A 17265-nucleotide genomic window follows, 5' to 3' on the forward strand; every position below is an offset into this window, starting at 1 on the left:
ATAGTTTAGTAAAGGAATCAAGGTAAAAAAAAGTCTCTTGAATTAGAAACCTGAAGCTGATCTCACCCTTATCTGGCTGCTCTGTCTATTGCTACTTGATTATTAGAAATGAGCAGACTCAGGTCTTCTCCTTCCCCATTTAAATGCCATAAATATTTATTTCTGTGTGCCCAGGGCCGGCTCTAGGTAGACTCCCGGTGGCGCAGTGCACTAGGGCGTCGGGCCGGTAGGCAGGGCACTGCGCGGCAAAGCCATGCGGAAACCATGCTGCGCCCTGTGAGGGCGGGGGCGCCGGAGCGATCTCCGCCCCTCAGCACCAGGGCGCCCAACCTGCTCGAGACTGCCCTGCGTATGCCCAGATTTAAGGTACTTAACATAGTGGTGGCAATTCTCCTTGTGGGTCTCCCAACCACTCCTATCTCACAAAGAGGGCAGAGCAAGAGGTCGTTTGTAATTATTACATATGTATCTCATGCCTGCTCCAAGGAGATCCTGTGTTCTTCCCATTTTATTCTGACTTCAGCCATAGGACATAGGCTGCACTAGAGATACTGGCCGACCCAAAGTCACCCAGTGAGCCTCTTCTTGTGACTTCAATGTTTTCACCACTGAAACCAGCACATTTTTTTCTTGAAAGAAAACCTGACCTATAGATGTGGGAACAGCTACAACTGGGTCTTCCTAATAGCATTATCAAGCCACATACTGCATTTTGGATTGTGAATCCTTCTAGTGAACTCCCATGTAGAGCAGTTTGCAACAATCCAATCCGGAAGTTACCAACTATGCAGTACAGTAATGCAAAGTCATCTCTGTTGAAAATAGGTTGTACCTGGGTATAGGCACTACTAGCCATCAAGGCCACCTAAGCCTCCATTGTCAATGTTGGACCAAGGAGTACTCTTAAGCTATGGAGAGTCTCATTCCAGGGGAGTGCAGCCCCATGAATGACAGTTCTTGCTTCTTCTTGGGACTTCAATGTTTTTACCACTGAAATCAGCACATTTTTTCTTGAAAGAAAATCTGACCATTAGATGACGGAACAGCTACCACTGTGTCTTCCTAATAGCATTATCAAGCCACATATTGTAAAAGAATATCACTGAAACAAACATATACCAAGTAAGAGAATTCTACTATGTTTATATTTGCTGTTTAGAGAAAAAAGTGATGGACATTATGTATTTATTTGTTTTTTTGTTTACTTGAAGGCAATTTACAAACATTACAGGTAAAAATAAGGTTTTTTAAAAATAATACAAAAAAAAGCTGAAGGTACGTTTTAAAACAGTGCAAAATGAGCACCTAAGGCAAAAACCTTTCATCCAGCAGGAAAAACTGGTTGAAACAAGAATGTATTCAATTGTTTCCCGAAAGTACAGATAGTGGGCACCTTTTGTATCTCAACAGTTTCCACAAAACATGTCACAAGGCAAGTCAACAGATCACATGCCAAGTCTAGGGATCACATAAACAGTTGAGGGATTCCATGCCCCCCGGTACATTAACTCAATGAAAAATTCCAAATAATAGAGTAGGAAGAAATCACAGATAATGTAATCCAAACTTCTGTTGATTCTTTCACCCAAATCTTTCCCCATCCCGTTCACATTAAAAACATATTGCTTTAAAGCTGAGTACCTTTCCCTGTTGGATCTTGTTTTTACTCTTGCTTCAACAGACAGCTGGTAACTACTACAGTACTTGCTTGTATTTCAACCCCTGCAGGGGTCACACCAACATTTACTGCCCATGTCTCCTGAACTATAGAAGCAAAAGTACAGTACAGTATAGCTGTTTTCATGCAATCAGATTTTTACTCTTATTGCTTGTCATATTTTCATTCTTCATTATGTGAAGCTACACTGTGTCTACTTCTGTATCTTAATGCTATAAAAATATTGCACAATTATTAACCTTCATTCTATATAGTATTTGTAGTCTAGGCGGCACTATTCCAGCCTATTAGAAATCCTGCCAAACATATATTTCAGTATTATGTATACTTCAGCCTTTGATATGTCCTTTCCTAGTACTATGGCCAGGTATAACTTTTGCTCTCACATTGGCTAATTGACAAGATGGAAGGCATCAGCCTCTGAGGCTAAATTCTGAATCCCTTGTGGAATTGCCAGTCTTCACTCCTTTCCATCATTCATAGCACACATGGAATTTGGTACTCGTACCTTAAATACAGATTACTTTTGAACTACTTTGTATTGCAGACTAAATGGAATTGAATAGCCTGTTCTGCTAAGCAGGATTAGATTTCTCCATCGTTGCCTCTTCCGTAAATAATGCAATATAGAATCCTTCTGAAGCTAAACTATGTACTGTGTTCTCAACAAGGTTATGCAACTGAAAAATGGAACTATAGATTGTACAGTACACATCCCAAGAGTTTGGTCTTAAATGTCTCAAATATATTGCTATATTTAAGTGTTCTCACAGAGCATACAAGACCATGCCCAATGCACACTAAATCTACATCTAGATACTGTACATTTCATGATATAATATTACATATTTTCAACAGCTTAAACAAAATGTCCAAAGAAACGTGTCTTGTATAGAAGGTCTATTTCCCCCTCTGCTTAATATATTTATATTGTTCTGAGGTTAAAACAAGGACCTCATTTGAAAGCGTATTAATTCATGACAATTTAATAGCTAAAAGGTTTGTCTAGCAAGGTATTTTAAAACAGACCCTGGTTTCCTACAGTACAACCAACATTTCCTCTAACCCATACTTCCTCTAATATGAGAATATGCAGAATGATAGTTACTTCAAAGTATAAGAAAAAGTATTTAAACATGTGGCCTGGTTTCTCTTTTAATAAAGACTCCCATGTTTATTTCAAATAGCACATTGTTCTTATCAACACTTCAGAATGAACTACAAGCTAGCAAGCCCATAAAGCAAAATGTTTTGATTCATGCACTTCTGGCCTCATTTCTTGATCTGCTCCAAAAGTGTAACCTCACATACACCTATGCAGAATAAATTTTACCTAAAATTAGGGCTGCAAGTTCCTGGTCCCAACTCTTGCTAGGATAAATGGCCATTGCCAACAGTTCCACTAACCTAACATCACATAATACAATGACAGCAACAGAGACGTGGACTATTAAGCAAACAAATTTAGGATCAGAATCTAAATGGAGATAAATCTTGGTACTTCTGCTTTCCTGATTTGTTGTCTTTTACATTACTATAAGCAACTTTCCCAACACAGAAGAAAAATGTTTTGTGTGATGCACTAAAATGGGGCACTATGAATAAAGTGTCCAAAGGTGCTTAAAGGGGGAAAATTTTATGTGACTGTCCGTCAAACTGTGGCACAGACTACAGGTCAATGTTTCAAGCATCCAAAGCAAATTCGTATACATAAACAGAGATGGCATACATGAACAGAAGGTATAAATACTGGAGAATAGCAAGAATAATATGAAAAATAATGCCATTCACATGGATACACTGAGCAGGATTACATGTATGACCTAGCAGAGAATTTAATGGAATCTCTTCAAGGATTTTTCTCAAGCATTTCTCTAAAAATAATTCTGCTTTAAAAATCAAGTTAGCATATTTAACAACTTTATAAGAGCAGCACTATTTTTGGACTCTCACACAACGCAAGCTTTAAGAGTGGCTATATTTGTCGTCAGCTCCTCTCTGCAGCATGCAAAATAAAATGTATGACAGAAACCTGGTTTGCGAAAGAAGGATCACAGCAATGCACACAAAAAAGCCCTGAACCTCTGGCTCTAGTGGGAAAATAAAACTATATCATTGCCTACCTTCTATTGGCGATGTTTTCAAGTGTCTGCAGAGGCCCTCAGTGTCCCCATATGTCTCTTTAATTTTTACTACTGCTTCTGTTCCTCGAAGTTCCATGAGGGAGCGCAGATCCAGAAGCGTGCACCCAAATTCTCCTGCATGATTGGCCTCATTTCTTTGGTTCTTTGAATAAAAATCGCTATTTGTCATGTCACCCATTGTTGCGGATGGTATTGCTCCACACTGCGTTGTATGCAGCTCGAAAATTTGCAAGGGTGGAAACTCAAGTTCTGGCCTAAACAGTAGAACGAATCCACTTTATGCCGCCAGTAAGAACAGTTGAGAAAGCGAGGAATGACTGATGTGTCTCTGTCCACAGAATGGCTGCTTTCAAGGTTGCAGACCAGTTCCACCCCATTCACCGTTTCCCATTATGCTGCACCCAGGCTGTTGGCATCTACATGATCATCTCTTCCTTCAGACCTTAAGAAATAAATACAGAGCACACGTTAGAAAACTGAGCAAGATGCACTGAAATTTATTCCATCACAAACCTATGAAATGGGGCTTAAAAACAGAAGCCCGTCACACAGAAGGCTTTACAACAGCCCTGTAAAGATTTCGCAAAATTACAGTATTAGCCAGCTACACAGAACTAGCTGTGTCACCCACAAGGCTCTTTCCAGCTCCAGCAGCAATAGCGGCAGTCCTTACTTTAATCAAATCCCGAGCGCACAAGCTAAATGAGATGCCTCATGAATATTAATAAGTATGCCATTAGCCCAACAGCCTAGATGTGCCTCTGGTAGGGGCTCTTGTTCACACTGCTCTGTCAAACTTTCATCTGACAAGAATACACACACACACACACACACACACACACACACACACACACACCCTATGAAGTAATAAAAATTAATTGAGAACTATTACTTATGCTTTCATCCATTATAGAAACTGTTTTTCAGTTCAAGGAAAGTGAAATTGAAAACAGGGCATTTTCATTTCCAATCTGGAATACATTTAAATAAATTGAGCTTTGCAGCTTCGAAGATAAACACAAACATGAGGAAGATAAAAAAACACTTGAGTGCTTAGACTAAACAGCAAGTCCTCTGTGTCATACAAATGGGGAAAGTTGCTCTCCTTCAGCACCACCTGTTATCTGATTCAGCAGCACATTTGATACCCTTACGTGAGAGCTGAATACTCCTTTGCAGAACTCCAAACAGGCAAACACACCTACCTTCAAGGGACTTTAATGTGCAATAGCTGCCACAGAGCTATATACAGAGATTATCTGTGAGGAAAAGCAGTTATTTAACATATTTTAAAATTCTCTTTCTCAGACACATATACTAATGAGCTCTGGACAAAATGCTGAAGCTAGCTCTTATACTTCACCACAGAGAATTTAGCTAAGATTAAAGGGTTTTGTTTTCGTTAAGTGGGTTAGTGCCTGTCCATAGTTCAATACACTCAAACCTTTGAAAATATTTTTTGCTGTTCTGCACAGCTGAAAAAAGACATTTTCTAACCCTAATATGACACCTTTTAGAAGCTACATGCATTCATTCCTCTTATAGAAGGAATCTAAGGATGTGTGAAACACACAGGAGAATTTCTGCAGTTGTTATTACTTTCCTGGTCCAGAGCAATGGATGTCTGTGGGAGTTTCACTGGCTCAACAGACTGCATGTCAGACTGCGTGGGAACACAGATTGCTCATCACTTCATTAAATATATCACTTTATCAATTATTTCATTTAATCCAAACCCAGATGTCATTGCAAAAGTGTTTTCCTCTTCTGGTTGCATTATCTCATAGTTTTTGTAATTAATATATTTCACTTCCCACTTCCCACTGTAACATTAAAAAGTAATCAAAACAGATGGGGAAGCACTTAAGGACTCAACTGGACATAAAGTAGGAAAGAGACTCCAGCATTAAAAAAAAAAACACAAAAAACTTCAATGCAGTTAATCTGAATGGGGAAGTGTTACTGATGGGATGGGGAACTGTCCTCTTTTTTTGCCAGTTCCCCACTCCAAAGCACCCCTCACCACCAAAGCTGCTATTTGCCACAATGGGAAAATGTACCAGTCAGGGATTGCCAACCTTTTTTAGGTGACATTTGAATTTTTCATGAGTGCAGTGGATACCACCCCCTCTTGTCACTTCTTTTCCCCTTTCCTGGACCAACCCCCACACATATCAGGAGACATCAAGGGGGGAAGCATGTACACTTGCACACACATACGCACTTCACTTTTCCATGGGTTCAGGGAAAAAGTCAGATCCAGTAGACTTCACCTAAGCCTTGAAAGAAGTGGGAAAGAGCATGAGTCTTCCTTCAGCTATTGATATATGTACTTTTCAAGGTAACCACCCTCACCACCTCATGACCAAGGGGCAGTGAGGAAAGGAGCTCAGAGGCTTTGCTGGCATGAATGGAAGACCTCAGTGGTGCCCTATTGCCCACAGACACAACGTTGGTGACCTCTGTTATAAGTACAACAGGCAAACTGGGGGAGTGGCACAGAGGGGCAAGGGTTTGACATATCCTCCACAAATGCAGCTTCTCTGACCAAATTTGCAGCCTCATGTGATACTTTCTTTTTAATGAAACCGCAACACTGATCCTCATCCCAGATCTCCTGCATGATATTAAATTTGATCCTCAATATTTATACTTGTAGACAGGTCTGTTAGCATGAAAATGTATGTCAGACTGGATGGGATCACAGGAAGTCTCTGAGCCTAAAAAAGATTAGTATCTCATGGGAATTCGACATATAACACTAAAAACACAGGAATATTTTTGAATATTCATTCAACTTGATTGATGAATTTTCCAGTTCCAGACAAATATTTCATCTGGTATAGTCACATATTTCATATTACCACAGAAATAGAGCTTCAGCTTTAGATTCTTCCTTCACAGCATATCCCTTCAGCTTACATAGGAAAATATCCTTATATGATAAGATTTACACATCCCTAGAAAAGGGTCTGTGAAAAAGTGATGTACCACTACATTCTTTGAAGTAACTATCAGTTGAAATTTGGGTAATGAGTGCTTTATGTAAATACTGTACACCAGTTGCTTTTCCTTAATACCATTAATGTTGAATTGTCATACAGAGAATTAGAGATGCATCTACATTTCTCACATAATGTTTTTCAACAGGATAGTGATGCGTACTGTGCGTGTTCGGTTCACACTTCCATCACCATGTATGAATATTTGTTCCAGCTCTTGTAAATATCACTGAGTCGTTTTTGTCAGCCAATGTCAGCCAATGATACTGTTTTCTCACATCCAACAAAATAATTTGCCTGTTTAATATTTTATTTGACCTTCAATTAAATATTAACCAACAAAAAAGCAGCAGATAGCCTACTCGTGGGACTGCATACCTCTTATTAATGTTCATCCAATGGCTAGGGGATTCACTTAATGGCACAACCCCCTGGGAAATAGCATATCTAGTATTTCTGGAAGGCAGATCATAAAATGCAGAAAGCGCAGAGCATGACTACCATTATCCACTGATAATGCAGCTCTATAATCCCATGGAACAAGATATGCAACTTTCATTCGATCCTGAAATCTCTTTTATGAAAAGGCCAGGAAGTCTGCCAAGCAGCCTAGCAGTTTGCTGTAACTGAAACAAACACTGCCCTCAGACTCTTACTCAGTGATTAGCACAATTGCTTCATAAAAGGCCGGGAATATGAATCAAGGAATCAGAAGCTCCCAAAGACTCCACACTTGGAGTAGTGACATTCTAGAATACATTTTAAAAGTGGAAATATGAATTATCCTCCCTCAATTTACATTTCACTTGCCTAATTAAGTTCCTGTTTGGATTTGGAATGTGAGCATGTTGATGCCTGCATGTGTGGGCTAGGATCCAAAGAAAGAGCAAACTATTTGAGATTCTAAATATGTGAATAAATATATGAAGAAGTGAGGTATCACTGTCATTATTATCCTGGTCCATATCAAAAAAATTGGGTTTCCTGCTTCTCTCCTTCTTTCTGTATCCAATTTAGAAGAAAGTTCTTTGACAAAAGGAGTCTGTCGTTATGTATTTCCACAGTGTCAACTAAATGACCTCCAATCTCAACAGAGGCCACTAAAGCTCTATTAAGAGTACAGCAAATAATGATTTCTTATCATTATTTCTTCTTTTGCCACAAATTGCTTTGTCACAGTTTGCAGCAGACTTCACTTAGATGATGATGCATTTTAGAATCATAGAATCATAGAGTTGGAAGAGACCACAAGGGCCATCCAGTCCAACCCCCTGCCGAGCAGGAAACACCATCAAAGCATTCTTGACATATGCCTGTCAAGCCTCTGCTTATGCAAAGAAGAAAATTAAGTAGGTCCAGCAACTCTACCCTAATGTTGAACTCTCAATATTTAGACAATATTGATATAAACAAGAAAGATCAGACCAATTTTTGCTTGCTTCAAAAACTGATATGCTGTTGAACTGGATTTTGCTTTTATTAAAAAAAATAGATTTTGAAAATATGTAATTGCACATTGGTGAAATTTTATGGCCCTGGTCTTTATCCTGTAACCCAGCAGTCTTACCAAACTATTTTTGCCCCCCACTGCAATATATTTACCAAACTCCAACAAAGAGCTTCCTTAAGTAAAGTGATCCAAAGTCATGACAGCCTCCCAATAGGCACATATTTAGAACATTTCACAGATGAAAATGGTAACATGTTTGTAACATTCGAAGGATCACTTTGCAATCTCTAAGCTCCATTGTTACATATTGCTGACTGCCTTCACAGCTTGGCCTTATACAGTGGTACCTCCAGTTGTGGACGAGATTCGTTCTGGAGGTCTGGCCGGATCCCGAGGTTTTTGCAACCGGAGAGACTGCTTCTGCACGCGTACGTCTGGTGGCAGAGCACTTCTGCACATGCGCACATGGCAAAAACCCAGAGATATACTTCTGGGTTTGCTGCTTATGTATCCCGAAGTTTATGTAACCGGAGGGATACGTAAGCGGAGGTACGACTATATTACGATCATTTAACCTGCAACCCTAACCTGGAACAGCCACTAACATAACTTTAACACCACCACTATTCTTTCTTGCACCATTCAAAAAGTACTGGGCTGCCAATTGCCTACAAACAGTACACACTAGCAATAACACACCTCCAATTAAAATAAAGAGATTTTGGAGAGCCACTGCCAGTCAAAGCAGACAATATGGGGCTAAATAGACAAATAGCCTGATGTGATAGAAGTCAGCTGTTGATGTTTTCATGCTCAACAAGCTGTTCTGAACTTCCCTTATCAAAAGAAAAAATCACCCTTGTAAGTCTGTAGATATTTCCAAGGACGTCTACAGTACATTGTCACTAGGATGAAACTATCTTGGAAAGGAGAGATAAGGCTGCCTTTTACCAATGTTGCAGAATAAGAATCATGGAAAATATGACTCAACTCAAATGTTATTATGAAACAACCAAAGAGCTTCTTCTTTTATTTTCCTTTACCAGTCAACAAACTATGTTTGCTTAACATCCATGAGATTTAAGTGCATGTAACAAGTGTGCATTGGGTGTTTAGGGGCCAAATAATCAGGGGGATCAGTTCTTTAGGATATAGGCATAGCAAGATTACAATCAAAAACAATGTTTGTTCCATCCATATTAATGGCCATAACACAATAGTATGAACAATGGAACAAAAAATTACATACATATGCCATTTTAGCAGTGCTCAGAGCAGGAGTGAAGTAGAAGCAGAAAATACAATCAGGGACTGCAGCAGCCACATGCTACCCACAAATGGAGCCAATGAACTCACTGCAATGTGGACACACCCAGCCATACACCACTGCATCCCCAAATTTGCAGCCTGCTTGAGTGCCCTTTATCAGCTCCTGTGGTGCAGGCAGCAATCACTCACTACTGTCAGGCCCTAGGCTTCATGACACGCATGGGTCCAGATACCCTTAAGCTTCTCACATTCATGGCTTCTGAGCACTATTTCTGATCCTGTATGTGTGTACTGCATGGGTGGCATGACAGTGTTTTAAAACACTCTGGTTTTATCTATTAATGTTGTTTCACTTTTGTAACAAAGCATTATTTCCCCACTTGAAATCAACAGCACAGACATCACAAAGAACAACTGAGGGATTTCTGTCATCGATGCCTTGCAATTAATGCTAATTAGTGGGCAATCAAGATCAGTTGGTGTTTCTAGATACAGTGGTACCTCGGGTTACGTATCCCTCTGGATACGTAATCTTCGGGTTGTGAACGCAGCAAACCCGGAAGTATATACTTCCAGGTTTCGCCACGCACACATGCGCAGAAGCGATCTGCGCACCGCATGCATGCACAGAAGGGCACTTCCAGTTACGGACTTTTCAGGATACGGCCGGACCTCCAGAACAGATTCCGTCCATAAACAGAGGTACCACTGTATTGGAATGAAGGTCACACCTATTTGCTAGGGTGGAGACTGAGAAACAGCTTTACAATATCAATCTAGCCGGAGGAACAGAGAGATTGATCCTGTGTGCATGCTCCAGTTTACTCTGCACCCAGTGCACTCTCACCTCTCACCTTTGGTTTTGGAAGCAAATAATCATAATCATAATCATAATCATAATCATAATCATAATCATAATCATAATCATAATCATAATTATTTATTTATACCCCGCCCATCTGGCTGGGCTTCCCCTGCCACTCTGGGCGGCTTCCAACAAACATTAAAATACATCAAATATCACAGATTAAAAACTGCCCTAAACAGGGCTGCCTTTAGGTATTTTCTAAATGTCAGGTAGTTGTTTATCTCTCTGACCTCTAATGTGTTACATTAGCTACAACCCATATTTATCATGCAACTATCCTGCTATTTCTTATAAAATGCTGCATTTTGATGCATTTCCCACTCAAACCAGCATTGGTCCTAATTGAGGGGGCAAATGGTCTAGCTCTAGCCTTTGTTATCTCTCTCTCTCCATGTGGACTTCAGTTTGTAAGAAGCTCAGAACGTAGCTTTAACCAGCCTCTTTTGTTTCAGACAAGAATGGAGTCTAATGTAGCATTTTTTCCCCTCTGCGAATAGTTTAGAAACATTTACCTTCTGTAACTAACCAACATTTTGACTGCCTATGCAACTTTTCGGATTGCTGTATGGAAAAGCATGAATTTGACCTTTAAAGGGTTTTGTAAGTAAACCACTTTATGACTTACCAAATGTACAGTCTATCTCTGTGCTGGGAAAATGGGAAAACTTGGAAGGAGCTTTTAAAACTGGATATTTGGGGAGTCACTGGAGAGGGAATATTTTAAAGGTTTTACAGGCTATATTTCCATGCTTTGCTTTGCTGCATGTTTTGTAATGTTAAATATCTGCTGAGGTTCTCTCAACAAAACAGTACTTGCCCCAAACTTGGGTCTTGATTCCAACAAGTAGAATATTCTGTTGGTATAGCTCCATAGTAGAGTAATTTTGCCATTGGAGGGGCTGAAAATGGCAGCATCAGAGATTAATCTGGGAAGGAATGGGCTTAGTCTGAAACATAAACTTCCTTAGATCCTGCTGCCATCTTCTATGGCAGTGTATAATTTAAGCTAAAAACTGATTTGAACTACTTTAGAATCAAATTATACTGGTCCTACCTCAGTGTTCTGATCCTCAACTTCCATTCATCTCAGTAAAAAAAAAAAGCAGTGTCACAAAAATAATTGTGCTTAATTCTATTTTTGTCTTTCTCCACCTAACCTGATATTAAATTTAATTTAAAAGCAAACTATGGACCAGCGAACTGTACCAGGGAACCCTTGTTGACTTCAAGATCTTAAATTGTTGTTTAAATTGGAAAGGCTGTAATTAATCCAAGCAACTAACCAGTTCACAGAAGGCAGAAATTCCTGCTGCAAAACAAATATTATTGTGTGTTTAGAAATTCACAGAAACCGCATTCATCTAAAAAGTGGAGCAAACGGCAGATAATGCAGAAGCCACAGGAGTGGATAAAAGTAGCCATTTGCTCTTCCTTATACTCAGTGCTTTTCTTCTAGAGAAAAAAAATGCTGGTACTGGATACCTTTGATTAATCTCTTTGTATGGTATAAGCAGTGGTTTTTTTCTAGGGGTACTCAAACAAGTGGAAAGCAATTTCCCACTGCTTTTTCAGGGTAATGGTTTCATATACCACTATAGAAAAGAGAAACAATACTCCATAAAGATTCCAAAGATCCCCAGAATGCATATAATTTATAAAATAATTATAAAAACAACTGGATGCCTCAAGTATCTAGGAGTGCCTACTCCTCCTGGACATGTGGCACAATAAACTGCCAGGCGCCAACATCCTAATTTGTATTTTGTCCCAAGGAAAGGTGCTGAGTTGGAATAATTTTCAGCGCCCTCATTCATCATTGCTTCCGCTTGCACTCAGCCAATCAAATTTAGTAACAGATGATGTTACTAAGTGCATTGGCTCCAAGATTTTTTTTTCCTGTGCAGCGTTTTGCTGATATTCGCCCATGTGCCCTGATAAAATACCAAAGGTAATCTTGATTTGATTGTATCTGCAGCTAAATCAAAATCCTATTTGTATGTTCCTTACCAATATTAAGGAGTGGACATGCACGTCAGTAAAACATTGCACCAAAGGAATGTTACTTACCATCACCTCAGGATTACTTTGTATCTCTGTAATTTCTTAGTCTCCATTTTGCTACTAGTAACAGAAAGCTACAAATTAAATGAGAGCTGTGGAAAAGCTATACATGCTCTTGAATTGCATATTTTTTCCTAGTTCAACCAAAATCCAAGCGGAGTGGAACACCGAGCAGAATGAGCCCACAAAATGAGCAATTTTTTTTTTTTTTAAAAAAAGGAGAGTAATTCCTTCATCCTATTTCCTGCCAGTAAAGAAGCTCACTGGGTGAACTATTCTACACACATTGCGAGAATGAATTATCTCAGGAGTGCTAGCCATGTCATACACTTGATAATGAACTGCTTAAGCTTACTGCATTCCTTACTTCACCTTTCATCCACAGTTTCCTCATAATTTATAACTCACATTTTACCCTCACAAAAATCTTGAGATGTCACTGTGAGTTTTATTGCTGGGGTTGGGGATTTGGGTCTTCATAGTTCTAGCCTCATATAAAAAGCACTATGCCACATCAGCTCGCATGAAATACTGCAAATATACTAGGTGTCCTTTATTTTTCCTATAACTGAAAAGTTAACTGACAAGTTAAAGTAAGCAATATTGTTTAAACTGTTCCCCCGTTTTCCCAATCTTTTGACTATTTTGGGGGGCTCATGCCCTGTATTGACCTGGTGCCAGGCACTGGGGCCTTAGATGATGAACCGGACACTCCACAGGTCAAGGATCCTGAGAAGCAGTCAGGGGGGCCCTAGAACTGGTGATGGGGATCCCTTGGAGGGGTCCCCTCAGCAGGAGACATGCTGAAAAGCTATTGGAGCTGTCAAGGAGCAGGTGTCCTTGAGAACACCCAGCACCAAAAGGCTCAGGCCAAAGAGCGGCAGTGCTCACACCAATGGTCTCCCCATGGCTCATGAATAAGGGTCTTCTCATGAGTAAACAATCCCTGGAACTCCTTTGCTGCTAGGGTTAGGGTGTAGTCTTGGAGGGTGCAATATATAAGGCCTCTCTTCTGAGCCTTCCAGGTGCTGCAAACAATGCAAACAATGCATGCCCCTGCCTCCTTGTACCTTATTTGAGGTCCCCTCTCCATTTTTTAACTATATCAATAATACATTTCAATATTTGAAAGATCACCTTCTACCCTACAGACCCACTTGTGTGGCAAAGTAGTTTTGTCACCCTCGGAGTTTTGGGGATGGAGACCCAGGAGAAGGTATTCTCTGTAGCATCCACTAAGCTGTGGAATGCCCTCCCCATGGTGGTGCCCCTGCCACCTTCACCGTATAACTTTATTTGTTGGCTGAAGACACCCCTCTTTCCGATTCTTGGTTGTTCTGATTTTAACACTGCATTTTTACATTGTTCTAACCCACACTGGGGTCCTATCATGAAAGGTATGTAAGAAATCTAATAAATAAAAAGCAAAAGCAAGCCAATGCCAATTGATATTTCCAGCACACAGTTCTCAGTGACTATTTGGCAATGGCATATTGTTGTCAAATCAACAGTTTTTTGGAAATGCCTGCAGAAGTTCATCTGTATGTGGAATTATTCACATGGCTCAATGGACTATAGCTCTGGAGACTTCAAACTTTCTATAGCAAGGCAGTTCAGGTAGGTAATGTTTCTCACTGGCAAACAACACTAATTGGTTTGAGAATGGTGATTTACACTGCCCTTGCCCTTGAAGGAACCAGTAAGAAACTCAATTGTGAGCACAGAGAAATCATAGCACTCAGTTGATGCCCAAGTGAGAGGAAACACTAGGCCAGGCATCCCCAAACTGCGGCCCTCCAGATGTTTTGGCCTACAACTCCCATGATCCCTAGCTAACAGGACCAGTGGTCAGGGATGTTGGGAATTGTAGTCCAAAACATCTGGAGGGCCGAAGTTTGGGGATGCCTGCACTAGGCCATTACTCCTAACTCCATTTCAGTAATAAATAAATAAACATTGTTCATTGCGTTTTATTTCCTATTAATCTGTTTTTTTCAAATACTGCTTCAGCCTGGCTCCTAATCCAAGGACACTCCACTCTCTCACTTCTCAGCTGATATCTCCCAAGCTGAAATATAGCCAAAGGGTCCTCTTTTGCCCAAGCCCACCCTGCTCTCCTTACACACTTCACATGCTCACCCTTCTTTATGAATCAAGACAAAAGGAAATAAGAGGATCTGAGATAAAAGGTGACGGTTATACCTGGAGATGCTGTTGATTAGTAAAAGTCTCTTTTTTGCCTTAACTTTACATACTGAATCAACCCCATAGAAGACAACATTGGTGTCTCTTCATCCATGAGAGAATTATCCCCCCCCCATATTAAACCTTAAAGTTCAAGGTCCTCACTAAAGTTAATAGAACTCTAAGCATTCATTTAAACCAGAGCAGGGGAAAATGCTGGGGAAAGCTCTTTCCCTGAGGGATTAATCCACACTCCTAAATACTTTCATTTTCCTTATTGGCCCTGGAGGCTACTACCTTTAGATGGGAAGCATGTGGGCATCATTGCAAGCACAGTCCTTGATTGGTGGACACTGACAGTGTTTTCAGGAATGTCAGAGTGTTTCTGTCATTTTTACACTGTGTATTTTCTATGCAACCCTAATCCCTCACAGGCTTAACATATACAGAATATAGCAGATGTTCTGTTTTTGTAGCTGTGGCATGTTTTCCTACCCATTTATTGATGTTTTGCTGTTGTGCATCTCTTTTTATTATTATTATTACTCAGAATTAATTTGACCGTTTTGTTTAATGTGAATGTTTCCAAAATTCAGCTTTTATTTGTATGTATGTGTATGTGTATATATATATATATATATATATATATATACACACACACACATACATACATACATACATACATACATATACATACAGAGAGAGAGAGAGAGAGAGAGAGCAATCTCTCTTTTATGTCCCCCCCCCCCAATCATAAATATTAGGACTACAAGCTTTGAACTGTAAATGAATCAACTAAAGCAGGAGTGGGGAGTTTTTCATCCTCCAGATGTTGCTGGACTACAATTCCCATTAGCCACACTCACTGGGGCTGATAGGAATTCTAATGCAACAACATATGGGAGGCAGGCTCCCCACCCTTGACTAAATACTTAGGCTGCAACCCTAAACACCACCAACCCTCTTAATATTGATGGTTGTGGGGAGGGGTTAGAAGCAGCATTGCTCCTGCTCACTGGCCTCCACTAGCAGACACAGTGTTGTTGATTGGTGGGGCTCCACTGTTGCAGAGACCCAATCTCTACCCAAACAGGCAGGGGCGGCCGGGGCAGCATAGGGCTGACCACAGATCTGCTGCATCTGATGTTGTTCCAGCTTCTGGATAGGGACCTGATCTGGAACACTGCTGGTGTGCCAGCCTGGAACTGACTCAGCAAAAGACCAAACAGCAAATTCCAAAACACCCACCTGCCCTGATCAGAAAGAGCCATCAGAGCTTTCAATTAAATGGTGGCTGTACAGCTCCAGTTGTCCCTGGCCCCTCATTAGGACTGCTCTGCCTGTTGATTAGATGGTACAGATCAATGCTAATTAGTGCAAATGAACCTTGTGTTTGTATTTGTTTTATGAGGGGCGGGGATTAGGAGTTTACATGGTTCTGGCATGTTACTATAAAAAGGAATGAAAACAAATGCAAATGCTGCAGTCCTGTGCATGCTTATAAGGTAAAGGGACCCCTGACCATTAGGTCCAGTCGCGGACGACTCTGGGGTTGCGGCGCTCATCTCGCTTTATTGGCCATACCTCGGGTTAAGTACGCTTCAGGTTGAGTACTCCGCAGACCTGTCTGGAACGGATTAATCCACTTTCCATTGCTTTCAATGGGAAAGTTCGCTTCAGGTTAAGTACGCTTCAGGTTAAGTGCAGACTTCTGAAACCAATTGTGTACTTAAACCGAGGTACCACTGTATAACAACATAGCATATCCAAATGATATGGACATCTGTGCCCTCTTTTGCAAGTGGGTCAGGAGGTCCAATCCACAGTGTACCAGCCCCAGAAAATTCTGTTGGCTTCCCTCCAGAGTAGTACCAATTTCAAGGACTGTCCACCATAGGTGTGGCAGCACTTTGCCAGAGGGACATGGAACTGGAGCTGGCCCTGCCCATAACTACTGCAGTAATTCTTACTGCTGGTGACTTTCTAGCTTGCTCTGATAACCATAAGACAGAAATAGCTGAGAATATCCCTCATTGTATTTTACAGCACTACCCTCTTCAAGCTTTGTCATTGGAGCAGCAATTCTGTGAGCTTTGCTTCTAGTCTGTTGCTCTAGCCTATTAATTGCCTTTACGTTCCGAAAATTTCCTAAGGTACTTATTCTAATGACAACATGTGGAAATCACTGAAACCTCAACAGAGAGGAAAATGAGGTTTCACATTCATGAAATTCCTAAGCCTGTAGAGACTTGAGAACTGAATCCTAAGGACAACGTCACTTGGACTTGGATGTGAGGTATTAAGGCAATAGCAGCATACAGTGTATTCAAAGAGACTGAAACTCTCGTTCTTTTATTACTTTTTTTTATTTAGGCTGCAATCCTATACTCACCTGAATGCAATGGGACTTGTACAAGGTTGCAATATAAGTTTATTTATAGGCTGGCCTCAGAAAAAGACTCCCTGCATATGCAACAATTTAAGATAAAAATACAGTTTTCAAAAACTCCCTTAAAAGCACTCAGGAACAGAATCTATTAAGATAGCTATAAAGACAACACTATAACCAGTTCTAAAACAGACTGGGAAGCTTGTGCAAATATAGAAAT

At 40.3% G+C, this 17265-nt stretch overlaps 1 protein-coding gene across 14 annotated transcripts in view; it reads right to left on the minus strand.

Moving 5' to 3' along the window:
* The window catches only part of ATP2B2 (ATPase plasma membrane Ca2+ transporting 2), a 377201-nt gene that overhangs the window by 142543 nt on the left and 217393 nt on the right, over positions 1-17265 (minus strand). For all 14 annotated transcript variants that reach the window (XR_009557107.1, XM_060271474.1, XM_060271476.1 and 11 more), the window contains one exon: positions 3802-4264. Coding sequence is in view for 13 of the 14 variants with exons in the window: in XM_060271474.1 (XP_060127457.1) it covers positions 3802-4000 (199 nt within the window). In the remaining variant the exon portion in view is untranslated. The remainder of the gene's footprint in view (positions 1-3801; positions 4265-17265) is intronic.

This window comes from Zootoca vivipara, chromosome 2 (genome assembly GCF_963506605.1).
Source record: "Zootoca vivipara chromosome 2, rZooViv1.1, whole genome shotgun sequence".
NCBI classification, from domain to species: Eukaryota; Metazoa; Chordata; class Lepidosauria; order Squamata; family Lacertidae; genus Zootoca; species Zootoca vivipara.